This window comes from Mchenga conophoros, linkage group LG17, assembly GCF_057382185.1.
Source record: "Mchenga conophoros isolate Kocher_MC1m ecotype Shallow Benthic linkage group LG17, M_conophoros_male_GT1.1, whole genome shotgun sequence".
In the NCBI taxonomy this organism is placed as follows: Eukaryota; Metazoa; Chordata; class Actinopteri; order Cichliformes; family Cichlidae; genus Mchenga; species Mchenga conophoros.
The window spans coordinates 40,288,248-40,316,076 of record NC_140542.1 but is presented as its reverse complement, the minus strand read 5'-3'; the positions used below and the strand labels follow the sequence as shown (position 1 = coordinate 40,316,076).

Genomic DNA, 27,829 nt, shown 5'->3' with positions numbered 1-27,829 from the left:
TAAACTGTATATATTTATACGTCCTTCGTTCGTGTAAAATTGCCATATTACAAAAAATAAAAGCAAACTTTTGTTTTTGTTAAACACGTGGTTACAATTGACTGAAACTGAGACTAAATAAAGACTTTGTTCTGCAAACTGATGACTTTATCTTGTAGTGGTTGTGTGCCTCATGACAATGATTACCCGGGGGTCAAACTTCATGTGGTCAGAGCGGCTCATGATTAAAAACGTTACTGAAAGCTTCATTTTCTTTTCTGCCCTTAAACCTTCGACTGATTCTGAGCTGAGCATGCATGAATAAATATATGATTTTTTTTTAAGCAGCGATTGACTAAAAACATGCAATAATACACAGAAATACAATAAGCTAAGGTAAAAACAAAGTTTACACATAAAAGCGTTTCAATCCCGTTGAGGTCTATAGGCTCTATGTTTTTGTATCCAGGTATGTTTTCACTGCATTCAGTGTGTTTGGGATCATAGTCATGACCCAAAATGAAACTGCTGCCAATCAGATGCTTCTCAGAAAATGCTGCATGGTAACTTTTCCGAGTCCATAATTCCATCATTTTTTAAAAAAGATGTGAACATAACTGGCTGAGATGTAGAGCGTCCAGCATGTTTTACAGATGGCTGTAGGCACTCACTGTTGTACCTCTCTCCTCTCCTGATCTCCAGATATACTGACAACAAGTATTTAGAACCAAAAATGTCAAAGTTGAATCCATCGCTCCATAAGACCTGTTGTGCTGAGTGATTTACAGTCCAGCTCTTGTGTAATTTGGTATATCTCAACCTTTCCTCACTCTTTCCCTTCCTAAAAACAGCTTCTTGACTGTCGCCCTTCCACTGAGACCGTTTCCATCGAGGCTTCAGTGAACAGATGGATCGACTGAAGGGCCAGATGCATCTTTAAGGTCCTGTGTCAGGTCTTTTCAGGATTGTTTGCTATTGACTTGACGTGACTTTTGGATACTGCTCATCTGCTGTAGCTTTTGTAGATTCAACTAAAGAAATGTGAACAAAACTCTTTGCCAAGTCGTCTGTTCTGTGTAGATACAACCCTGGTTCTTCCCCTGAGTCCTGTGGTCAGCTACAATAACTTCGTGAAAAAGCAGCCAGTGTCCAAAGAAAAATATTTTTTAAAAATTACAAGAAAGTCTGTCTCCTTTATCAGAGTCTCAGACTTAAATGAGCTGCTGGCACATCCGTCTCATTGGAGGGTCACTTTAGTGTCCAAGTGATACAAAACAAACAAGAAAACAGCCACAAATATTTCCCAAAATGTAGTGTTCATAGATTCATCGGTCCTCTCTTTCACACGTGGCAGCACTTCGCACTCAACAACCAACAAATCCTCCCTAACAAAAAAAAAGGCACTTGCATTAGATTTCTTCACGTCAATATACAGGCCACACCCCTGCCTTATATGAAAAGAAACTTTTGTATATATATTTAAGATTCAAGAGCTTTATTGTCAATACAGCAGTATGGACAGTATACAGAGTACTGAAATTCTGCTTCACCCTAAGCCCCCCATGGTGCATTTATAAGTATATAATAATATATCCCCAAGAGATATAAAACTAGAAAATACAAATAAATAACGTGCTGAATGTTGGTAAAGTAAGGGATAAAAGGTACTAATGACTAACTGTACAATACTATAATGATAACTATACAATATTAACTGTACGATAAACAAAGACAGGACAGAGACAAAGTGCGCAGTGGTTTTGAAAACCAGGTTCAAATTATTGGCAGGATATTATAGACGAGACATGACAAAGACAAGCAAGATGTGCAAATGTAGCACAGTTTAGATGTGTATTCAGTAACTAACTAATAGTGTGTGTGTGTGTGTGTGTGTGTGTGTGTGAATAACCACACAAAAAGTCCATTTAAGCAGTTACAAATCTTTTATTTGTCAAAAGTTAACACCATTAAATAACACCGTTTTTGTATTCATTTGTGTTTTAACCACATCTCTAAAAATCATTTTCTTTAATATTTTTCAAAGATTACTGGTTAAGTAAAGAGTAAAATAGATAGCAGGTAATACAATGTCTAAATAATTGAATAATGACAATAAAACTATCGTAGCGGCAGCGACATGTCCACGTCGTTCAGCTCATTCCACCGACTGAAACCTCTGTACATATGCTGTTAGTTCTTTATTTGCTCGTGTTAGTTAATCTGGAGAAAACCAATTCTTTCAGAAGGTTGAATATGCACAGCATAATAATGGCACTGCAGTTAAAATTGATTTAATTATGAAAAAGTAATTAAGAAGCTGGTAATAAAGTCTGATTATGCACGGCTGGAGGAGAGGTTAGAAAAGTGCATCTGATTTTGTTCCTAAATACTTGGATCTCTCCAACATTCTCAGCCCACACAGGTTTCTTGCTCTGCTTATTCAGGCCTCCGACCCCTGCTGTACACACAGATATCAAAACAACAACAGCAAATATTATCGCAAGCAACACAGCATCATGTAGAAAAGGAGCACTGTGAAAGGACGTACGCACACCTTCTCACCATACAGGGGAAAAACAACATGAATGTCAATGAATGTGGATATTTGCATCATTCTGAGAGCAGGAAGAGTGCGTAGACAAAACAGCACGAATCAGTAAATCCCTCTTTAAACACCCAGCGTGCATCGCTCCCCCTCTGTCACCAACGTTTTCTGGTTACTATTTACATTTCAAACTTTTTGCATTTCTGTCAGTAAAGAGAATTTCATTCAGTCCATTTCACATGTCCCACTGCTGCATTCGGGGGGCTCAGGCATCCTTTGTTCGTTCACAGGTTTCCACATCAGAGGGGAAGCTCGAGCTTTAATGCTGCCGCCGTTTCTAAATGCTCACAGCGTGTCTATCTACACGTGCCTCAGCATCACACCTCACTGCTGGGCACAGCAATCCCAATATTACCCCCTTCACAATATCACCGATGACATGAAACTCGCTGAAAGGAGATGAAGAGCTGCGGTAGTTTGCATAGAGAAATCTCCAGTCGTCCAGCCTCCTCAACGTTACCTGAACGCCTCCCAGGACTACACGGGGCATCGTTTCTTGCAATTGTGATAAAATTGCTTCATACTTGCTACTTACCTCTTTATATTACTTCATGGCAGTCACTGGGAAGATATGTAGCATGAAAAAAATTATCCCACAACTTATCCATAATAGCCCTCGGTCGGTAAAGACACGGAAACAGTCGACAGTGAAGGAGTGTGTAAGCGTTTAGCCACACCCTTAATTCAGGGTTTAGGGACTTTAATCTACTGTGAATCGCAGAATTATTACTTTCTGAGTGAGCATGAAAATGTACAATTTAAGAGTATAAAGGAAGGAACTCTTTATAGTCAGTTTCATCTTCTCAGCGAACAAACGGGATAAAGGAATCTCCACAAACAGCCAGCCTTTGTTTTTGTTTAGTGGTTGTGTTAGTGGTGGTGCTGGTGTGTGTAAGGGAACACAGGGGAATCTGTGTGTGTAAAGGTCAAAGGTCAAGGAGGAATTTTCTTTTTTTTTTTCTTCTTTTTTCGTTAGAGAGGAGGGGGTGGTCACACTTCGGTGCTGATGGCGCGGGTGTTGGTGTAGAATTCAGGAGGCCGACCTCGCTGCGTCTCCCTCAGCAGGGAGCCTCGGACTGCGGGCAACGGCATCGACAGCGCCTGGTTGTCATAGTGCGTGGGCATGTAGGTGATGCGCTCGCCACCGTTGCGCATTTCATCTGTAGTGCGGATGTAAAAGGGCGAGTCGTAGGGTGAGCAGGTGGGACAGTAGCTGCGTCGCCCCCTGGTGGTTTTGGTGGGTTTGTAGGATTTGGGCGGCACCGGTGGCGACAGGGACAGCGGGGTGACGATGGGTCCGTCCAGGCCTGAGACACTGCAGGCGTTGCAGGCAAAGTGTTGCTGAGAGATGGAGGCGCTGTCAGACCCATTCTTCTTGCAGCAGTAGTACTGCAGAGAGAGAAGAAGGCGTTGCTGTGGCTAAACTCAGGTTTTCTGACAAATAAACATACACTGAAGAAGCCACCGGGATGCTCCCAGTAATAATTTCCTTTCAGTACAACTTCAACTGTTTCCTGTGTGGATTCAATCTATAGTGTGGCTCGACAACACTGCGTCTGTTACAGAGTCCAAAAATCCTATTTTTCAAAGACAAATGAATGCCTCATCTTCCGAGTCCTTTTTTGTGTCCTTTTATAAAGATATTGGGGCTAATTTCTATATTTCTAAAAGAAAGCAGCTCCACTGAGAAGCAGATAGGATGAACTATACAGTATAGTAAAGTAGTATAAACATACCTGGAGTCTACAATAACACAGCACGGCTATGATACACAGAAGTATCACTGTGGCCAGTATTCCTCCGGTTATGACAACAGTTCCAGCTGTCATCCGACCAGCTCTCCATCAAACTCTGAGACAGGAAATGCATTTAGAAAGAGCTTTCTCACTGCTGACCCGATATGAAGCGTGAAGTCATGTAAGGCTGCTCAACCTCTTCCAACAGTATAATAAACAGTGAGGTCTATCATTCGTTGGGCAACGACACATTTGTGGATTCTCTACGTCTGTAATTCAAGTGTTCACCTTTAAATCAATTTATTTACTCAAAGTATGAACATACAACTTTAAATTAGGATATTTACAACTACAAGTAAACAATAACGTGCACAGACGTATAGAAATGAAGTCCTAAAATTAGCATATTCATCAACAAAGTCCAGTGTTTTGAAGCTAAAATGATTATTTTACTTTGTGCAAGTATTAAAATCGAAGCAACTTTGACATAACTTTGTGTAACTTTGTGCAGGAACTCAACGCCAAATGCACTGATCCAATTAGCTGAGACAGAGTGGGAGAATTTTATGTCAACAACATAAAATTATTTGCATTGTGGCAAACGTGATATTACAATCACACGTACAAGTGTTGATATACTCACGTTCAGCAAAGCTGCTTAACACCTGAAAGGAGACAAATAATAATAATATGAGACAGACGGACGGACGGACGGTGAGACAGACAGATCAAACTTACATCAGAAGAGTGTTTGAAATGGTTAAAATCAGGTCAAAGGTGAGGGCTCACTTTATCTCACAGGCCTGCTGTATCTCTGAGGAGACAGAGACAGAAATGTTAATTGTAGTAACTGTTTTCTTCCACAAGATGGTACAATAAAGCTCTCACAGGGGACAGTGGCTCGTTACAATTAACAGGCCTGAAGGAATGACTACAGTCACTACGAGTGAAGAAGAAGAAGAAGAAGAAGAAGAAGAAGAAGAAGAAGAAGGGAAAACAAAGCAGAAAAGAAGATAAGAAAACTTCATTGTTCTATCAGAAAAAACACAAATATTAACAAGAATAACAGCAAATAATGTAAAGTGGCAAATACTCCTGCAAACAACAAAGATTATTTGTTGACTACTTCACCAGATAAAAACGGTTCAATAAACTCAAATACATATGATCGCATCATAACTGTGTCCCCCTTTTTACCTTCTACCGATCAATAGTTCAGTTTCACTCTAAACAGCCAGAGAGACAAAAAATGAGAAGAGCACTGATGTTTGTACACATCAAAGTCTAAATCGTCACACACATCTTCTCTCTTATCCACACTGGAAAGCACACACACACACACACACACACACACACACACACACACACACACACACACACACACCATTATGGGATAGCAGCAGTAAAAGTGATTTAGCAGCGATGGCCTCGACTGGTCGGGGTTTGGGTCTGCAGCCTGAGGCAGGTCCAGGTGAAGTAAAATCTATGCCTGCTGATAAAAACATGTCCATCCTGTGAGACGGGTGGAGGCAGGAGATGTTGGTGAAGGGAGAGACAGGAATGCTTTAATGAATTTAAAAAGAATACAGATATGCTACTCGTGCTACGCTCGTGCATGACACCCAGAATTACTCCTGACAATTCTGCTGTTTGACATGCGAGTGGATTTATGTGTTTGTTTTTCCTGTAAATGTAATATGACAAATCATTCTTCTCAGTGCACTTTAACAGAGGTGCAGATAACAGTTAGCTCACTGGTGTCTCATTCATCAGACTTGTTTTTGCATCACATGCTGCATATGCCAGAAGACTAATGCAGAGACTCAGATCTGAAGATCATTTAGGTCGTGTCTTCACCCTGGTCTCAGTGTTCCTAATAATAATAACAATAATAACAACAACAACAACAACGAGTATGTGTTAGTCCCTGTAGGGAAATTACTCCTCTGCATTTAACCCATTCACCCAGTGAAGCAGTGGGCAGCCACCAGTGCAGCGCCCGGGGAGCAGCGTGTGGGGACGGTACCTTGCTCAGGGTACCTCAGGTATCCGTTCAGTGGGTTCAAACCCCCCCGACCTTCCAATCACGGGGCAACCACTTTACCTACTGAGCTATCCTGGTCCCTGTTTCTCTCTACTGTCGTAATTAAGGTTAAAAAGCACAAAAAAGTGTAATCAGGTATGTTTAACCCTTTAAAGCCTGAATCATGAAATAATAACCAGAATACAGCGTTCCCTCGCTATGAAGCGGTTCACCTTTCACGGCCTCGCTGTTTCGCTCATTTTTTTTATGTGTAATTTTGAAGGCTTTTTTGCGTCCTGATTGGCTGTAGACCACTGTCAAGCAATCTCCTCCGTGCCGTATCTCCTGTACAGTACAGAATGCGTTCAGCTTGTCAAATTTACATAAATCTTCCATCGCTAGCAGCGTGACTCTTTAGTGCTGCACTGTATGTTTGTACGTTTTCTCCCCAACACACACAACAATGCAGATGAAACGTTTTGCACGGTCAAAGGCTCCTGCAGTAGCACCCAGAAGGCAGAGGAAGATGCTAACCATCGCACAAAAAGTTGGACTTCTGGACATGCTTAAGGAAGGTAGAAGTTACCGTATTTTTTGGATTATAAGGCGCATTAAGCAAAATAAAACAGTCAGAGAAGTCAAACTTTACTCAACTCATTCTTCTTGCTTCCTCTACTTCTGTACCATTGATTCATTAATGATTCATTAATGTTGAATTCTCTGGCAGCTGCTCTGTTCCCGTGTTGTTGGCCTGAAAACAGGGTTTGATCTTTGGCTTCATTCTATAATCCTGGACTTATTTTTCTATGAAGGTTTGAACTTTGAGAGTTTAAACACGAGATAAAGTGTGAAAATGTTCATGTCTGTCTGAGAAAAGAGTATAAAGTGTGTAGTGACGGGTTTGACAGCCTTAAAACATCTATAATAAAAAAACAGAGCTGTCACCTATCATGGGTTATTTTTAGAACATAACTCCCGCGATACATGAGGGGCCGCTGTACTTTTTTAAAGTGGAGCGTTTACCTCCACCAGTCTTTAAATGGTTTTAAATTCAATATTTATTTGCATTTACAAGTTTTAATTTCCTATATCTGACATTTTTCTTTTCCAATTTATATCTTTAAAATGTATTGGGCAGTTTATTTTTAAAAAAAAAATCACACTGATGATGTAGAAGTCTCACAAACTCAAAAAACATTGACAACAACAAAACTTCATGTAACGAATATGATACAGCAGTGGTTGTGGCTGGTTTTGACGACAGGTGGATGTTCTTTTATCTCAGCATTTATTGTCCTCAAAGACATTAAAGAGGAAATTCAGGCTTTTCAGTCTACAGGAAAACGGCTTTCTGAGCAGGCCTTTGTAAACACTCTCCAGGTGAGAGCCCTGCAGAACCAGGCTCAGGGAGGGGCGGGGCCATCTGCTGCGACCGGCTGGGGTGAGAGAAGGAAGACAGGATAAAGACATGATGTGGAAGAGAGACAGATGGTAAATGTGCGCTCTTGGTACATTTACATTACATTTTTAAATTTTTTCTTAAACGAGAGTAAAATTAAGGCTACCCCAAACTGAGTGATGTCCCTGGGTCTACAGCCATGCTTTAAGCACAGCCACACGAGCCAGTAATTAGCTGATGATTAGTTGGCCAATTTAATCTTTAAAACAATTTAAGTAAATGGCCTATGATAATAAATTCAAAGAAAGAAATGAACATTTTTACAACTCGTCCACACATCCTCAGAATTTTTAAATCATTTTCTCTCCCAGCTGTCATAGGACAAGAGGCAGGGAACATGGCAGACAGGTCACCAGTCTGTGAGCTTGGGAGAAAATTCACTTATATGGGACACTAATTGAATGAGAATTCCGGAGCCTAAAAGGATTGCAGCGAGTCAATCCAGTCCAAAGAAGGAAAAACAAACAAGGAACTGTTTCCTTTAAAATGATGACGTCATCTTGCTGGTGATGGAGCCTTGAATAGGCTGCGCATGAGACTCCATTATCAGCAACTTCTGGTATGAATGTGTGTGGATGTATGCATGTGACTGGACTGTGATGGATTGACGACTAAAAGTTTTAACTGACTTGATACTGAGACAAAAACGGTGCTGACTTTAGGATTAGTAGATGTCCACGGACAATTCACCCAACCTGCAAAAGAAGGGTGGATGTTTTGTCTTGCTTTGTTTTGTTTGCAAGAACAGAAGAATGACAGAGACTAAAGGGGGAGGCTTTAGCTTCACTGCAGACTTAACCCTTTGGTTGCTAATTTTGAGTTACTGATGTTTGCATTAAGAAATTTGTGTTTTAGTAGCTGCGTTTTAATCAAGGTATCATATTATATTGTTGGGAATGTTAAATGCTAAAGTGAAGAAAAGGTTTGATTCCACTCATGACTGAGCATGTTATTTTTAACCATAGTGGGTCAATGTAGAGAGTGAATTAATTGTATAAAGAAAAAACAAACAAAAAACCCTCCACCGAGGTCTATGAATAATAGGGGAATGATAGGCAGCCACACTAAAAATGGAGATATGTAATGATAAACACTGGTCCCCGTCTTTTGGGTGCTTTCTTGAAGTACTCAAAACTTTAAAAGTAAGATAAAATAACAGGGGCATGTGCTGAGGGGTGGTGCTGCACAAGAACAAGAGTAAAATAAAGAAAATATTGTTTTTAGTTTCGAGAAGTGCAAATTAAAATGTACCATTACACTCATCAAGCTTCATATTGATCCTCTATTTGTTAATTTTGAATGAAGTACATGACTGGTGACTGTTCTGTCCTGAGCTTTTGTTTTTACAGCACCCGCTTGATCACACCAATGGTTTCTCGCCACCGAGGAGGGGTACTTGCAAACAAAAATAAAGAACGGGGAGGAATATCATCAAAACTGGAAAAAGGTAATCCCCAAAGGGGGTGATAACGCCATAACTTTCACTTATGGTCAAATTCTCAAAATTTGACCCCGAACTCGAAAAATTCTTAAAACATTTAGAGACAAAGTGGAGATTTAGATAAATATAATGTCGTAAACCACATAAGGATGAAGTATTTGATTCAATAAGATGGTGAAATAACAAGCAGCAAAATGTTGATCATATTAAGTATGTTTATTCAAGGGTGCAGAGAAGATTATTATTATTCTTAAAGACAACAAATGAAATAACGAAAAGTAGAAGTGGAAAAATTTGCGTTAACGGTAATAAAATAAAAAAAAAAGAAATACTAACTAAAACTGTACTGAATGTTCACAAAACTGACTAAAATTAACTGGATTTATAGCAAAATGTGTTTGGTTGCATTGATGTGTGCGTGCCCTGCTATAGTAAAGTTAAGGCAGTACGTTAGTCGAGTCGTCTGTGTTGCTGCTTCATCCACGCGCAGAATCAGGTCAGGAAAAGTCAGGAAACAGCGCCAGAATAGAATTGAGGATGATTTTAATATGACTGTTTTGTAGACATGACAAGAGTCTTGTAGTGGAGAGGGACGTAATGACCTCCTGAGACCCAGAGAATAAGAAAAAAAACAGGGAGAAAATATTTTCGTTTTTTCTTTTTTCTTTTTTTTCTTTTAAATGAATCAAGTGTTATTAAAATAACAATCTCAAACGATGAAGATCAGGGACCAACCCAGAAGTCACTGACACTTCACTAGCCGTAAACTATTGGTTCAGGAATAAGTGATGGCACTGAACTTTCTATTTCACAAAAGTCAATTTATTTAGGAAATCTGAGGAAGTACTGATTTTATTTGGAGACACAAAGGAACATTTGGCACTTCCCTCATCTCACATCTGTTTCATTGTTACACCCAACCATTCTATAACTGAAATGCCTTGGACTGTTAACCATTTCAGGCAAGTGGAGTGAACCATATTTTGCTAGACTCTCATCAGATTGGGGCTTCCTTTTATTGATCTTTGGAGAGAAGTCTTCATTACTGATATTATTCAGGTCTTGTTCACATGTTTGTCCCAGGTTTCTCAGCCAAGAGGAGCTTAAACTCCAGATACTGTGAGTTCTTTTCACACATTGAGATCACTGATAACTTTCAGCAACGACGTGATCTCGTAGAAACAATTAGGTGTTATGGATTCAACTATAATTGCGACTCTTATTTTTTACTTTACTGGAAAAGATTTCTGCATTTTACCCATATTTTATTTTTAACTCAAAATCAAAATTTCAGATTCTACTACATGTTGGTTTTGGACCAGATAGGACGACAGATTTCAGGTGGCCCTGTGGTTTTCTCTGTTACATCTGCCACTGCATCTCGATAATCTTTGTGTGGCTTCTAGTGGGTCCTGACCCTCTCATATTTTGAAAAATCTATGTTTGAATCTCCCTTAATAATTGTGTTAAGAATTCTCTCCGCCTTTGTCAAAAGTTGTCTATTAGGAAAAAGTGAAATAAATATAAATATAAAGTCCCAATGTGTAGAGCACACATTAATAAATTAGTCATGTTCCCTGTGAAACTAAATAAGCCTAATTCTTAAAGACCCCTCAAATTATTTACTAGATGTTTATTTTTTGAATAAAATAAAAATCTGAGTTTAACAAAACATTTTAAATGTAAATATCAAGCTTACCTTTCTCTCTTCCATAAAATGTGCTTGTGGGCACGCCAGCCATTTTGAAAAGGTGGGCAAAACAATTGGCAAGCCCACACCCCCACACATGTGACATAATTTTAAAGGTACCGTTGCCCTCTCTAAGAAACATCAGGACTTAGAGAAGTGGCAAGTAGAGTATGCGAGCTACAAGCAAAAACTAAAATGTGTACTACAGTGCGCAAAAATGAATTACTGGGTCATCAGGGGGTTATGAGGGACATTTATAAAACTAAAAGTCCCACTAACCTTAAAGTGCACTTGAAAAGCTCACACAAGAAGGTTAACCTAGCTTACCTAGAAGAGCTCATCAGGGGGAGCACACTCCCCCTCTTTGAAGGGCTCCCCCACTCAGCCCGCATCCCCAGAAAACAGCTAACCCCAGATAAGGCAGCGTGATGCATCCCGAGACAACAGGACTGGGACATCTAAATAAAGCTGTGAAACAATCGCCTTCAAAAGGTTATCAATTCACTTCAACCAAAATTAGGACCACATGGTGCGGCAAGAGTTAATAGTTATTAGTCTCAACACCCAAGGATAATTAGAAGAGCATGACTGATATGATGGAACTGAGATTTTGTTACACTTAATTTTTGTAAAACACAAATAAAACTAAATTGAAACTAAGGATTTTCAGAAAATAAAAACTAGACTAAACTAGCAAAGAATTGGTAAAAACTAATTACAACTGGTAAAAATTGAAAATCTGGAGTCGAAACTAAATAAAAATAACAACTAATGGAAATGGCGAAAAGTTAAAACCCTGGTGCAGAGATTGGCAAATCTGACCAGGAACGTTATAAAATGGATTGTCAGGACAGTCAGCGTTAAAGCCACTTTTGACAGTCCATACTAGGATGGCATTGGACATCTTCGGGGCGGAAAAGGGTTGGTGTGACCAAGGTGTGGTTTGGCTTGTTGTATGTATATTTGAGATCATATGGCTCTGGATGGACCAGTTACCAGGGCATGGAACGAGGACAGACTCATTAAAGGAGGAGAAGGAACTTCCTGGGATTGGAGATCCTCTGGGTGAGTGGTTGATTAAAAGCATGCATAAAATAGAAGTTATCTGTTGTTATTGATTGGTAATAGATTGATAATTGGCCACATTTACAGCTGTATTGACTTGTTGTGGACGTAGTCGACTTCAGGTTTAAACACTTTAATTAACAGGTTGAAAATAGTGACATTAAAGGAAGAGTATGCAGCGCCACCCTGTCAGACGCCAGTGATGGTGGAGCTCACTGATGAATCAGGTGAGCTGGATTCATGGCTGATTTAAAACTAAGATCCCCCTGCTGTGGTCAGTAAGGGGAGAAAAGGGGGAAATAAAATCAAGAATAAAAGAGGCATTTATAAACGTTTAGGTGTCAAGTGAAACGGGACAAAAGGGGGTGTTATACTGTTATTTTCAATGTCAGCATTATTATTGTATGAGAATCATGCAACAAGCATTGCATCAATGATCATTTAGGCTACGTTCACACTGCAGGTCTTAATGCTCAATTCCGATTTTTTGATCAAATCCGATTTTTTTGTCTGCTCGTTCACACTACAAATAAAATGCGACAGCAAACGCTCTCTAGTGTGAACGCTCAAAGCGGCCCGCATGCGCAAAAGAAGACGTCACACACAACGCGCTCTGTTTAGACCCAGAGCAACAGTATTGTTTGACTGATGGCCCTTAATATAAAGACTTCGGTCTTCACGTTTCCCAATTTTTGCTTTAAGTTATTTTGTTATTTACATAATAATGTAAATAACCTAATAATGATCCTTATTGCTGTTTTAGAGAGGAGCGGTGCTTCAAAGGATAGCTGCAGATTTCTGTCAGAATCTGCAGATTATACAGTACAAATAAAATGTTTACGTTGTCTTCCCAACAGTTTCACTGACATCCACACTGGATGGCCAGGAAGCGTTCGCGATGTCTTCTCGGGCGCTTCTCTGGCGCTGATAATTGGCTTCAGTCTTGTGTCGGTGACGTAAAAGACGGATTTAATGCGACTTGACCGTTCAAACAGCAGTCGCTTTCTAAAACATCAGATATGTATCGGATTCAGTACCACATACGAAAGTGACCCAGATTGGATTTGAAAATATCGGATTTGCGCCGTTCACACTGTCATAGCATGATCGGATATGGGTCGCATAGGGTCAAAAAATCGGATTTGATGCGCTTTCGCCTGCAGTGTGAACGTAGCCTTATTGAAGCTTTTGACCATATACTAACATCTGTGTTCCTGTGATTGTTATAACCTCTGATGAATCTTCTATTTACAGGTGTTAGGATAATGATATAATTTTTCATTGCAGGTGTAACCATGATCATTTTTATACATATTGCAACTTGTTGCTCATTGTAGAGTTGTGCTCAAGTTAATAAGGGTTAAAAGCTACAGTCAGCGCGAATGTCTGACTGATCTATTGAGGGGAAAGGCTTCGAGCATAGAAGGCCGCACGCGCTTACAAAACACTGATATCATGTTATTCTTTGTGATCTTTGCTTCAATTATGTCTTTAACGTTAGTTTAAATAGCGGCAGTTAATTAAACGACATTTATTAAAATATTAAATACCTGAGTCAGAACATTACACGCAGATCACCTTAAGAGTCTGGGAAACTTTGTAGCTGCCTAACTTTTTTGAATGTTCTAGCTCCGTTGATTTGACACATTGGAATGTGTCAAAAAAGGGGGGAAGGTTGAGCTTTAACATCAAACCAGGATTATTTGAACATTTTTATAACTTCATTTGTGTCTTTAATCATTTAGGAATGGTAAAGCTTAAGCTAATAGCGGTCCGAGAAGACGGACCTTTTAGAGAATCAGTGAAAAAGCATAAACTATCACTTTCATGTTTAATCATTACTCATTGAAATGAACTGAATAGCGTTTAGAAGATTTGTTAATTTTTTGTCTTTTGTTAAAAAGAGGGGTTTCAATAATTTTCAGACACACCTTGCAAATGTGCTTATAACGAGTTGGCACTCGGCCTTTTGAAGGTCAGAAGCTTCGTTCGGCGTGATGGTCCGGACTGATAAAGTGTAAGAAATGCCTTGAGTGCAGAGGGCTAAATGCAAACACGCTTACACACACATAAGATATGATTAGAATAAGTCCCTGGGACATTCTGAATGTTTTAGACCAATTCTGAATCACTAGAAGGTCAATAGATAATAACATTAGATTATTAGGGTTAGGAAGAGAGGTGTTTTGGTTTTCTGTCTCTTACAGAGAAAGGAACAGACACCAGACGAGGTCACAGAGATGCGAGGATCCTCCGTAGCAGAGACAGACACAGTGACTGCCGAGACATCAACTGGGTCCAAGGGTCATGGCGTTTGGGCTCCAGCTAGTCACCAAAGGATGGATCCCATAAACACAGCAATAACCATGAAGGGGTTGGCGGAAATCCGGGAACACCAGACCAACGAAGTTCGAGAGGCTTTTGGGCAAAAAAAAAAAAAAAGGGGGGACACCTTCCTGTTCCTTTTTCTGGAGGATACACAGATCGTTGTTTGAAATCGGGGCAGAATAATCCCCTGATCTGTGCCACGACTGAAGGGTTGTCTAACCCCTAAGGTTGAAGAATGAAGAGCAGAGGATCTACCAACTGGACGACACTGGTAGCTGCAGCAATGAAATAAAGGCTAAAAGCTCTTTGGACAGAGGTTCTAGTCTGAGTACGTCTGAAGGGTATAAGGTAGCACCAAAATAAAGCTGTGGGAGAACTGGGGAGTGTCATCTGGACCTGCTACTGTTGGAATCATAGTTTTTCTTGCATCTGAATTGCGCAAACATAGAGGTCATCCCACATATGGTTCGCCCCTCAGGGGGACAAAGGACCTCAGGAGTGAGAAGAGATGAACCCGGCCACACTGAATTGAAGGGTGTTTGTGAGGTCATTATTTTAATGACCTCATCAGGGGGAATTGTTGGATTGTAGTGTTATTTTATGCCATGTTATACCCCGAATTAAAGATTGTGAATTATTATGTAGTTTTAGTTTGCATTATTCTCCTGAATTAGAAGAAGCTGATAACTATTGCATTAGTTAAACTGATTTGCATTACATTAAACTGCTGACTTGTTGTGAATGAATGACATTGTTTTATGATGCATTATACTGCTGAGTTATAAGAAATACTGTTCGCAGAGAGTTATTGTCTTATTTGTCTGATTAGAAGAGAACAGAACATGCTGGAGTTTTCTGCCCCATCTCAGCAGGAGCAGATAAACAGGGAGCCAAGGTCGTAGCTTAGACGCCGTGTGAGAGAAAGCATGCGAATGTTTAGGCTTTTTATGATAAGGTGGAGGCACCAGACGCTATAAAAGTTTGAGCAATGCTCCACCATTTTGAGATCTGAGGCTGTCTGCATACAGTGTCCATCTCCCACGCGTGTGATCATTAAAATCATCGTTTGACTCAACCCGGCCGGACCAGTGTTGTTATTGTGGTTTTTTCTCTTGTTTCCATCCCCAATATTTTGAACTCGTAACACAGGCCAACGCTTACGGCAAAGAGACATTTGTGGCCGCTGGATAAACTGCCTCAGATCTCGGTGCCGTGTCTGGCAGTACTGTTGGACTGTTGTCTGACTGACAACAAAAGCAATGTAACGGTCTTTTGCATTTGATGCTTTGTTGAGCTGTATTGTCCAGATTTTGCTCTTTTGCACCATCTGGTGGTGAACTGTGTAGGGTACAGCTGGGTGCAATTTGGGTCTCCACCCAGCTACTTTTTTGCAAGCGCACATGGTGTCTGCATGCTGCAGCTCGCGCTTAGCTCCACACATGGAGAAAGTAATGTTCAAAGTTAGATAAAGAGAAGAAATAAGTGAGAAAAAAGATGGAGAATAAGATAATAAGGCCATGACGGACTATTTAGCCCCTCTGGATGTCAGCTCACGAGGTTTATGTACTTTAAATGTTTTATTTTCTGTGATTAAGGACTTTTGATTGACTGACACCAAGTACAAGAGTGCATTTTAATGTGATGTTTTTGTATTATTGTTTTCATCCGTGAGCAGTTCTCACAGGTTGTCAAGACCATAAAAACCCTGTTTTATAAAGTTTTCAAAAAGTATTATCACTTATCACAAGTAACAGACACAAAAAGGTCAAGTTTATTTCTATAGCACAAAGGCCATGCTGCACAAAGTGCTTAACAACGTAAAATGCCACTAAACTAAATAGAATGCACAACAATGATGCCGTAAAATAAATAAATAAATAAAATGAGTCAATAAAAACAACAACAACGGCTGTTAAAAGCAAAATGTCCAACCCTGACCCCGCGGCGTGAGGAGATAGTGGACCCAAATGCAGGGCGGAGGCGAGAACGGTGATAACAAAAGGCAAGTTTTAATGTAAGGCGAGAACGGAAGCAGGAAGTATAAATACAAACAGAAAACCATCATTCAAAGAGTTTAACTTAAACCAAAAAACACAAACAGTGCTGTGACAAAAAAAACCCCACACATACCAGAAAAAAGAAAAACTTTGATGTTTCTGAAAGTCGACAGAGCCCCTTATAATCCCGTGTGCCTTATGTATGAACTCTGGTTGTGTTTACTGACCTGGAAACGATTTTATGTGCACGGCGCTCAAAAATCTGTCAAATGTTTCAGTACGACTTTGCTAAGCTACGAAGCCGCACCGCTTGATGGATTGTCGGAGCATTACGGCTATTGTAGGTGGAGCCTCGCGGAGTGATACGTGCTGTGCTTCAACATGTTACCGTATTGTGTGTGTATAACCTCTTTAAGTTCTGTGGATGTTATACATGGTTATGCTGAGGATATGTCGGCCAGTTTCCACTGGAAACGCCTTTTGGTTAAACTGTCAGCGAGGAATTTGCACTGTTAAATTTTTATAGAACTTTAATGCAGATAAAAAAACAGCTGCTTGTTGAAGTGAAAATACATTGATGTTTGTTTGTTTTTTGCACTAATAAAGTTGAGGAGTTGTAAAGTATTTTGTCTCACATCAATTATATCATCAGTTATATCGTTATCGCAAATTTTCAAATGTACATCGTGGTAAATATTTTTGGCCATATTGCCCTGCTCTACCACCGGTGTTAAGAACATTCATCCATTCCTTCATTAAACCACAAAGACTTGGAAATAACGTCCGAGGAGAAGAAAAGGAGCGAGCGCCGCGTAAAAAGGCTGTGATCTGAACCGCTACGCTGGACCTGAGCTCATAAACCATGTTTCTGTCAGAAAGTACCCCAGCCCTCAATTATGCGTGCGGACTAAACTGGATGGCAGCTGACAGATTCCTCTCAACATCATTCATCATAACTCTCTTCACCGTGAGCAGCCTCAGGCTCGGCAACCCAAACTATTTTTCATAATTAATGCCAGCACGGTGACTTGTGCTGCAAGGAGGAAATGGAAATGGAGTCGCCGCTGTCACCACATCATCCTTTACTCAGACGCAGGCACGAAATAACAGACTTGTTTTTCTGTTTACGTGTTGCTCTGCAAGCACTTTAAGACAAACTTCACTTTCATTTGTGGTTCGTTTATTTGACAAACTGTCTGCATCAGCACCACACGCCCACTTAGACACACAGATCCCGTACACGCTGCATGAGCACACGTGTACAAGCAGAAAGGAAGTTGGATCAGATTAGAGTGACCATCAAAACCCCCACAATGGCCGGCGAGCCCGGCACGCCAATAACGTTCTCCTACACGGACGCAGTGACACAAACACACATATTCAAACAGCCAAACATACTTGAGCATTAGTGAACTCATCAGAACATCCTCATAACACATTCATTAGAAGTGACAGCAGAGTTTTCGTAGCACTTAGCAGCAGTCAGTGTACAAAAAGGAGCAGCATTTCATTTATGAACAGCACTGAGCCTCAGGACTCGTAACAAGTATCCAGTTTGGCTCGACACTGCAGTTTAATCGCACAACATCTGAGGCCGAGCAACTGGGATGGTTTGCAGTAATGTGCGTGCATACATTATTATAGCAGCTGAGGTCTCAGATTTAAGCACAATGTTTAGTTTCTACACGTTACTGGAGCTCCCGTCATGCACTTCACTCCCAGAAGGGAAAAAGGAAAGTGAAGCAAAGTATCACCAGGGTGTTTTTTTATATTATCAATATTCTTACTTACACATAAGATCTGCCTTCACAGCGCTTTGACAGTATGATGGTCTGTATGTACCCAATGACACCACTGAACTATTGCTAATGAACTTCATTAGTTCTTCCAGCTGTTTCTCATAATCATACTTAACTCTCCAGCCTTTTGTTGCTCCCATCTCAACTTTTTTGATTTTTATTGCTGCCATTCAGTTCAAAATGAATATTATCCATTAAATAAGGGAACACTTTGATGTTCTGTTGTGAAATGTTGGTTCTTTCAGATTTGGCCTGGTAGTTAGTAACAGGCCGCATTAAGCTACGTTCCACATAATTGATTTCATATTATGACATACGCTACATGCATATGATAGGCGCTTTGTTCCACCTCGTGTTAGATGACACGTATAATACTATGCAAAGATTACACAGTGCAGAGCGCCGTGGTACTCGCTGATGCTTAAGAGGTTTTACGCCTGCGATCATTGGCATTTTATTTTTATTGCCTTTCTTTGTCCCTGTTCAGGAAGGCATTTCCTTTATAGGACAAAGATCCTTCATATTGTAAAACTACAGGTTTCCCCAGTTAGTGGTTTTGGCAAATCAGAGTAATGCACACTTCTCCCAGGCCAGCTCTGTCTTTGATGGAGTGCTCACTTTGGATTCTTGGCCATCAGTCTTCAGGAGCATATGAAGGACCTTGACTGCCCCCAGAAGATTTTTGCAAGATTGATTTTTTGGATCTTAAATTGTTCAGACCACCAGTAACTCACTGTCACTCTCTGCTCCTTCAAAGACACTACAAACCCGCACTGGCCTTAAACAGCATAGCTTTGAGTCCTGCAAGATTAAGGATTGCTCATTAGTTAGTTTTAAAGTTTGTAATGACAAATATGTGTTTTTGTTGACATATATTTCTTTAAATCGACTTCTGAAGATATGATCAAATTACCATTGTCAGATGAAAGACAATAAATCGCCCCTTTATACATAAAACACATCAAATCCCCCCAAAACTCTGCAGACAACGAGCGCCCAAACATACACCTCACACCCCCGCCCTACATTCTTTTAAATTTGTGACTTCGCATACGAAGTTCTAGTTTCAGAATATTCCGTAGCTTTATGGTGGAGAGAAAACAAGTCACCCATCCAAACAGGATTCACGGTCACAGTTGAAATGTAATTTGTCTAATCCTGTTATCTGGCATTCCAAAAGCTTTCCCATATCAGCTTACCCTCCCCATCATCTGTGTTGCGGCCAGGCGTGGGTGTCTGTGTGTGTTTGCATGCGTGTGTAAATGTGCGTTTGTTTGCATGCGTGGGTCTGAAGTAAACACAAGTGTGTGGGTTGGTTTATAAAACGTGGAACGCCTTTTTCTTCAAGCTTATTCCTCGTAAAAGCGGAATAACGGGGAAAGTGAATCTGTGAAGGCTGCAAAAGCTCCAAATGAAATCTGAAGATCAGCGTTTGGATTATTGGATTTTTGTTAATGTTGTGAGTTCAAAAGAGCAGCCTGTACATAGTTTGATGCTGTTCACTGTTTACAGTCCTGCTCTAAAGTAAAAGTGTTGAAAAATGTCGGCAAACAGTCACTTTATAAAAATGAAAATGAGAATAAAAACTCAGTGACCAAAAGCACCTGCGTGAATGAGCACTGTCCTTGGTGCTGAAGTTACTGGAAGCAAAACCTGGATTATTTGTTGTTTTAAACCATGAAGCCCGGTGGATTCAGAGTCCCGTTGAGTTAAAACTCAGACTTTGTTAACCTCGAAATTAGAAGGAAAACATCAGCATATCATTTTGATCAGTCATAAAACACTAACTCAGGCAGCACGGTGGTACACTGGATATAAAAAGATGTTTCTCGGTTCGAACCTCCTCCACACCCTTTGTGTATCGAGTTTGTATATATTTATACAAACTCGATACACAATTTATATTTTATTTTGCTTGTTTTACGTTATTGTATTTTTGCACAACTCTGTTGCTTGTGAAGCTCGCACACAAGAATTTCACTCACATGTGCTGTACCAGTGTACCTGCACATGTGATGTGACAATAAAAGTGATTTGATTTGATTTGTTGATCTGGACGTTGAGTTTTCGGGGAAACCCATGTTCAAAAGAAGTTTCCCCTTTTTTAACTTAATGTCACTAATACTAAACTCTGTGTGTCGGAACAAAAAGTATTTTAGCAGTTTACAGCTACACGTTGTAGAGATGACAGCCTTCCAGCTGATAATGACTTCATTTCCAGGTGACCTTGAAAGCGCTGTTCATACAGTGAGGAACCTACCGGAGTTCAACCAACCGTTCCCATCTTCTCTCTTAAGCTGCCGCAGCAGTTATGGACCGATAGGCAGAGATTGATGACAGTGGACATTTTAGTTCAATTACTTGATTTTGCTCGAGGTCATTTGGAGCAAAGAATGCAATGAATGTGAAGAACCACTCTCCAGAATGATCCCGTTGGCCCTATAAACCCACATGATCAATAAAGACAGTAAAACGACTTCGTTCCTGTGAAGATGGAGAGAGATAGGACAATAGAGAGTTGGAACAGTTAGAATTTTTTTCCTCCGTCCAATCTGGACCACGTTCTGATGCCCTATACGCTTCTGGCAGATTTATAACTAGTGTACATTATGCTGTTATGCAGCCCTCCGGGCTACTGTACTCGAGCCTGCCAGCTCCTGATTCAGCCTTTCTGCACACTTGGTGTGACTCAAGATGTGGTGAATACCTTTACTCACATTGCAAGTGAAAGATTTATTACACGCAGACTATGTGTAATTTCTATACATACATCAAATTCAATTTCCTCCCTCTTCATAGAGAATATCAGCAGTGCTGTGCTGGTTATGGCACTACCAGCTGACGTCCGATCGCTGCCCTTTAACTGCTATTACAACCACAGCTGCTGTGCTGATAGTAATATTACTATGACTGATAGCTCCAATAGGGCTGCTAATATTACTGCTTGATGGCTAATACTGTCCATGAGAGACAAGAATTACCATTGTCTCTTATATGATCATTGATTGTGCGATCACACTAAACACGAGGAACACGATGGTTAAATGTTTTCCCAAAATCTATTTTTTCAAATCAAGTCAGGGGCAAAGCAGACAGTGTCTGTGAGGGCTTTCTAGTGAGTCAATTAAAAACCGCAATGGGCACAAAGCCTGCCACAGAGAGCTCATAAACTACTGTAGAAGGTTTTGCTCAAACACACTTCATTTAATAAACAGTGATGATCACATCTCACGAGAAGCCGTCCAAAACAACTGGCAGATACTCTCATACTGATAATAAATGTTTGTAACATCTCTCTCAACTATACAAAAGCTTCTGGAGTGCCTGTTGGCAAGGCACTGGATATTCCAACTCTGGCAGTAGCAGGTTACCTTTACAGCCAGGTTTAAAACATATAGCAGGAAGTTTAACCTCATGATAAACATTCCCAACATTTAAACACCACAGTGAGCTGAATGAAAACGAGCTGTTGTACACCCACCTTTAACACACATATTGTTCCAATAAAAGATTTATGTAACTTATATCATTTTCCAGTATAACGTCACCAGATAACAGGACATCAGCTTATTTCTCTTTTAAACTTGTCTCCATATGTTTTCTTGTAACTGCTTCAACACGCCTCATACCAAGGCTCCCGGCCTGTGGCTGAGCTCTGGACAGCTTTAGCTTTAGCTGCTTTCTTTCTGTTAGCATCTTTAAAACAAATTAATGTTCACCTGGATGATAATGGCTTAACTGTCTGATTACACATGTTGTCATAAATGTTTTTGTGGCAATTCCTCCAAATTTTACTTTGCTGAACTTTCTATCTGCCTCACTGATGATAAGAATAGGCCACAGACACATGCTAGCAACCTGCAGCTAAGTGACATGCTAGCAACCTGCAGCTAAGTGACATGCTAGCAACCTGTAGCTAGCATGTGACTTTTATACAGTCACTAGTTTTCACGACTCTCATAGCTGGACAGAGGTGAGCCTGACCGCATCGAGCACAGAAAATCGGTCGGTTCTGGTCTCTGCTGCCTGATCATATTATCTAATACTCAGCTTCATTGACCTGCCATTATTATATCAAGTAGTAGGTAAATATGGGTGTTGCCAATAGGATAACTTAACAGAGCCTTCATTGATGTCATTACTACCCATTCTTTAATGTAAAACGGATGTCATTAATGAGCTCAGTTGTATGCTTTTGTGCATGTACTAAATGAAGCAATGAGATGTCTTCCAGATTACAACGCAGAACCTTCTGCAGTTCAATACTGTTAGCAGCTCTTGTGTTTACTTTACTGAATAATAGTGTCTATTCACCTTTGGTGTGTTTTCCTGATTAGAAAAAGTGCAAATAGGAAATGGAACAGGGACTGATGCATGTTTTTATCAATGAGTTGGAAACAAAATGGAAAGCTTGTGGGTCAATTGAATATAAAGTCAAAATTCAATCACATTAAGATTCTTAACAAGCTGAAGCACTGAATTGCTGCATCTAACCTTGGGGGAAGACCTCTACCCACAGAGCTACTGACTAACACGCACTTCAAAGCTGAAGACTTGAATTGATTTTTTTGCTAATTTATATCCTGTTCTGACAGATTCACAGTGAAGAACTTGAGCAAGAAAAGGAGTTGACATTAACATGCATGCAGCTTTGAGTTGAGGTTTGAGGTTTACAGGGATTTCATTATAGCTGCTCAGCTCCTCCTCTGCTGTCTTGCGATATGCCAGCCTCCCTGCACATTTGGCAGCAGTGCAGCATCGCTGAATGCACATCCAGTATAGGGCAGTGAGCAGCCAGGGAAGCTGTAATTACTGTACCACTATTCTGCTGGTCAGCACAGCAGCCTCATAAAAGGAAATGAAATGTTCCAGCTTTAATCTTAGAGGGAGTAATGTACCACGAATATTGCATTAGCATACAGTCGCAAGGAAAAGTTGCAACAGATGCTCGAACAGATTGAGATCTGGAGAATTTGGAGGTCAGGTCAAAACTACAAACAGCTTCATGTTTCTCGAACCATTCCTGAGCAGTTTATTTGTAGTGTGCCGGGATGCATTATCCTGTTTAACAAGCCCACTGTAATTAGGGAATACCAATGCCACGAAGAAGGTAGGCGACTATTTTTACACAGCTTCCTTTCAACCCATAGTTTAACCTGCCTCCATGTCTTCTCCAGTTAAATGTGGCCCACTGTACATGCGTTACAAAAGAAAGTATGATTCATATGATCAGGCTGAACAAATAGTTTGTGATGCCTTTACCTAAACGGGGTCTATACCTGGACATTTTTTGGTTGAAATAAAAAGAAATGTAAATGCTTCCCTCCAGCACAAATAAACACTTTGAAAGGCCTGGAGAAGTACTGCTCAAGAGCATTTAAACCTGCACAGTGCTGTAAGGCTGGACGATGAATACACAATAAGGCTTCACAAAGTATATCTGAACATATTATATTATTTTGATTTCATAACCTTTGTGCAAACAAAAACAGAATCCGAGCAAATACTTTCATTTTAAACCAGAGGATTCTAATAAAAACTCTGCTATCCCATTAATCAACAGCTGTACACTCTGGCTGCAGAGCTCCACCCACCGCGGGTGCCTGACCAATCACATTAGGGCCCCGCCCACCTTTGGGCTCTGCCTTCAAACAGGCATGGTGTCAACAAAATGAAATTCTTTGCTCGTATTACGTTTCAGCTCACGCAAACATTATGACATAAAAATCATTCCATAATGTATGTCTTGAATTTATCTAATAAGACTAATTAGGATTCCAGGTAAGACTTCTTTTCAAAATAACACTTCTGACTAAATTTGCCCAAATTTAGAAGAAAGTGTTTACCTTTTGGTGAGAACAATTACGTATGTCAACCTCAAAATCATTCACTTTAACAGAGATAAAGTATCAGTGATGCCTTCATAGTTTTTATTTGGCTCGTGCTAAGTTCAGAGTTCTCATTTCCTTACTGTCCCATCATTGTAGACTCAAAATCTAAGCGTGTCAGGCTACAAACCAGGCTAAACACTTTTATGGAAATGGCCATCAATCAGTCTATGAGCACTGTGCAAAGCCTGTGCCAACCTTCACTCCCTACAGTGCATTTCCCACTACTGTCAAAACAAACCCCAGTGAGAAAAATCCCTGGGTAAGTATGACTGTCAGTGCATTGATCAAAGCTATTTCAACACGTAGCCGTGAGACAAACTGAATGCATGACCTTCAGCTTGCAGGACGGTAACTGAATCCACTGTGCCATCCTGCCAACAGTCAGGCAGACTGAAGAGGAAATGCTTCCAGGACAAACAACCACTCAGCTCTCCTCTGGTCAGTTAGGCAGCGGCTCTCCGCTAATTGTTTTTGAGAGGGTCGCTCACGAGTTTGTCTCAAATGCATCAGGAAGCAAAGACACATCAATAATCAAAGTATCTTTATGCAGACACAAAATTCCAATCTGCAACAAAAGGTTTGTCTCCAATCATCGCAGCCTTGAGCTGTTTTCATCCCATCCATGCAATCATGGTGAGGCTCGAGAAACAGAGAAGCAGCTTGTGAGTGACACGATTCCTACTGACTCTTATTGTAGGCAGGAAGAAAGAGAGGAAAGAGAAAAGAGACCCCACAGAAACTTTATCACCCAGTTCATCTTAAGAACATCAGTCTCTTCACGTACATCAGTTTATTGAGACTAAAAGGTTTACAGACTTTGAAATAATGTGTTTTATTTGACATGGATTCATTTAAAGATTCATGTTGTGCAGCTCACCGTGCTTTAGCCATGTCACACGTTTTATTCATATTCAATATATATTTTACTGCAAATCTTCTGTGTTCTCAGTTCATATTGATACTATCTGCATCTGGTAAGCTGACCTTTCTCATCTTTACTAACCAATGCATATATGCACGCTGAACTCTGGGCTGTGCCACAGCTCGGTGTGAGTAAGAGAAGCAGGAAAAACTGCTTACTGCAAGTATAAATGTTGGATGTGAGCTTCAAGCGCTGCTTGCGTAAGAGAACGGCTGCAGAATCAAAACTAATGCTGGGGAGCGGGTGGGCAGTGATGACAAAAAGATGTAATTTCAGGAAAGACGTGTTTTAAAGAATAACAGTTCGAGTTGACTGTAAGATAAAGAGTTTCCTCTGCGGAGAACAGCTTAAGTCTTAAAGCAGGAGGTACGGAGCTGAAGTAAGCAGTCAGTCATGGGCCACTTCATGAGTGGAAGCCTTGTTTTATTAGACGGGAGGATAGAGGTGCCTGGGATAGGTGGTCTTATTGCCACGTTAACCTTTTTTCCTTTTACTTTTTAAGGACTGTGATCATGAAGAACTCCTAAAATCTGTCCCAGGCTTTCAGAGGAAACGTCCACTTAAAACTAACAAAAGGTCACATTTTGTGGGTTTGTGCTCCACAAATCCAGTGTGTGTGCTAAACGTTTGTGAGCGTTCAGACGAGTGTATTTGTGTGCATTTGTTTCTCTAACTGAAGCATGAACTACAGATGAACTGCAGACAGCATTGGGGGGAAAAACAAGGTGGAGACATCCTCAAAAACTGGCCTTTCTCACATGTAGCACACAGCAGGAGATAATCCACTTCAGACACATTCTCTATGCTGGAAATATATTTAGTTTAAGTGAGGGTGTTGCCCAGAAAGAGTCTGGTGCAAGAGTCGGTGAATTCACTGGATTATTGCTCTGTTCTTAAATGGACATTACACAGAGTTTGCACAAGAAAGTTAAAAGACTGTTAAACCCTAAAATGACCCCAAACAAAGGGCCATCGTTGACCCTGTGGTTTAGAAAGAAGCACAAAGGACTTTGGGGAAAAATCTAAATACTGTTTGATCCGTATTAGAATTATTATTCTTTTCCCTGATTGCCAAGACTTTGGACCGTGTGGTGGATGCAGTGGAGGAGCATGCAGGGGGCAGTTGTGACAGAAGAGGATGCTACACCTAGCTGATTATTTGTGTGACGAGCCCCAAAGAGAGCAACACAAAGAAGAAGAAGGTCGCACAGGGTTGGATGACGTGCACCTCACAGGGTTATTTATAGAAGAGCCACAGGACAAGTCTCGGCTGTCCATCTGCATCTAAAGGTCAAAGGTCACTCTTTGAGGATGCCAATGTTCACATTTTGGACAGAGAGGACAGATGGTTTGAAAGAGGAGTGAAAGAAGCATCTATGTCCACTGTGAACAACCACTTTTGAACAGAGGGCGGGGCTTATGACACCAACTGTCTGCCATCTATAATCCAGTTTTGAGATCCTTCCCAGACGCCTGAACACCCACTCACGTCCTGGGCCATCTGACCTCAGGAAAGGCTTCACAATGAGTTCACCCAAACCTTGGTTGATTGTGACCTGCACCCATGTTCACACCTTGACTCGTGTGATTAGGTAGCGGATCAATAGGGGGTCCATGACCCTCTTGGGGCGACACTCCCATTGGGCTTAAAATCTGGGACTCTCCACCAGTTGCTCTTAGAACTGAAGAAGCTTCTTGGATGAAACTTAAAGAAGTCCAGACGCTTTTCTTTCCAAGCTCCTCCGACTACGATCACCCGGAGGACTGAGAACCTTCACAGACTCACAGGGTTGGACATTTCAGTTCTCATGTGCATCTTTGGAAGATCCTTAAAAGTTCAAGTCCATCATTGAATGTGTGAAAACAAATGGTGCACAAATCTAAATGCCAAAGAGCTTCGTTCCCCTTTCCCCTGTCTTCCTGTGCAGGAGAGTCAGTCTGGTGTCATCTAGAAGTTGTATGCATGCGTCTTTGTGTGTGTGCGTTTTTGATGAGTCACCACAGATAAAGCAGCCAGCAGCGGTAGAGCTACATTAGCAGATAACAGCATCTCTCTTCCAGAGACCACCGGCTTTGCCAACAGCCCTTCTTCTCATTCGGTTCATCGTAACCCAGGGTACCTGCGCTTCAGGGCAAGGGGCGTTCACAACCCCGTGCTACAGCGTTTGGAAGTTAGCGTCACGAATGACCATCTAAAGCTGAATAACAGAAAGTAGATCTCAAAACAGTGTGTTTGAGAGGACAGGAGCATGAGGATGCCCACTTCCCTTAATGTCAGCATACTGTGTGTGAGCTGTAATAGGAGTAAGATAGGAAAAAATACAAAATAAAAATATCTATCAAGTTCTATAGTTTAACGATGTACCAGGAACCAAATATTCCAAGGCAACATATTACTGTTAATCGTGTATCTAGCACTCAGGTGGAGGTGGGCAGCTTACAACTACATGAAGGAGTTTCTTTATGATCTTTTTGGCACATTTATAAGCTGAAAGTAGCTTTCAGCTCCAGACCCAGATCATGCTAGAAACCAGCCATCACTGTAGATTCAGGTCTGTGTTCAAATCCTAGCTGGCAGCTAATAAAGAGGTGAAAACAAGCTGGTCTGACTGCTGTTAGATGCTAGAACTTAGCGTCCTGTCCTGCTCGTGCTGCACTGCAGCTCGGACGAGGCTCGCCTCGCCTTTCATGTGTGACTACAGTACGCGCAACTCTCAACTTTTATGGCAAGAAACATCAATACAGCAGCCACAAAAGACCTTAAGGGGCGATGAATAATTCACGCAAGGCTCCTGAAACACTGAAACACTTTCCTCTTCCCCGTGTCGTCTGAGAATCTCTCCGCCAACCCCCAACAAACACACACACAGCTATGGCAGCTCAGACACACTCTT

General features: G+C 40.8%; 1 protein-coding gene across 5 annotated transcripts in view; it reads right to left on the bottom strand.

Moving 5' to 3' along the window:
* Nucleotides 1-3,431: 3,431 nt before the first annotated feature.
* The window catches only part of fam163ab (family with sequence similarity 163 member Ab), a 42,081-nt gene continuing 17,683 nt past the window's right edge, over nt 3,432-27,829 (bottom strand). For 2 of the 5 annotated variants that reach the window (XM_085252604.1, XM_085252603.1), the window contains exons 2-5: nt 5,110-5,134; nt 4,964-4,985; nt 4,321-4,435; nt 3,432-3,973 (exon numbers count right to left, since the gene is read on the bottom strand). In XM_085252604.1, coding sequence (XP_085108730.1) covers nt 3,575-3,973; nt 4,321-4,413 — 492 coding nt within the window. In that variant the 5' untranslated portion in view covers nt 4,414-4,435; nt 4,964-4,985; nt 5,110-5,134 and the 3' untranslated portion in view covers nt 3,432-3,574. Of the gene's footprint in view, nt 3,974-4,320; nt 4,864-4,963; nt 4,986-5,058; nt 5,135-27,829 lie in introns of all 5 variants that reach the window. The other 3 variants (XM_085252605.1, XM_085252606.1, XM_085252607.1) reach the window with 3 other exon arrangements.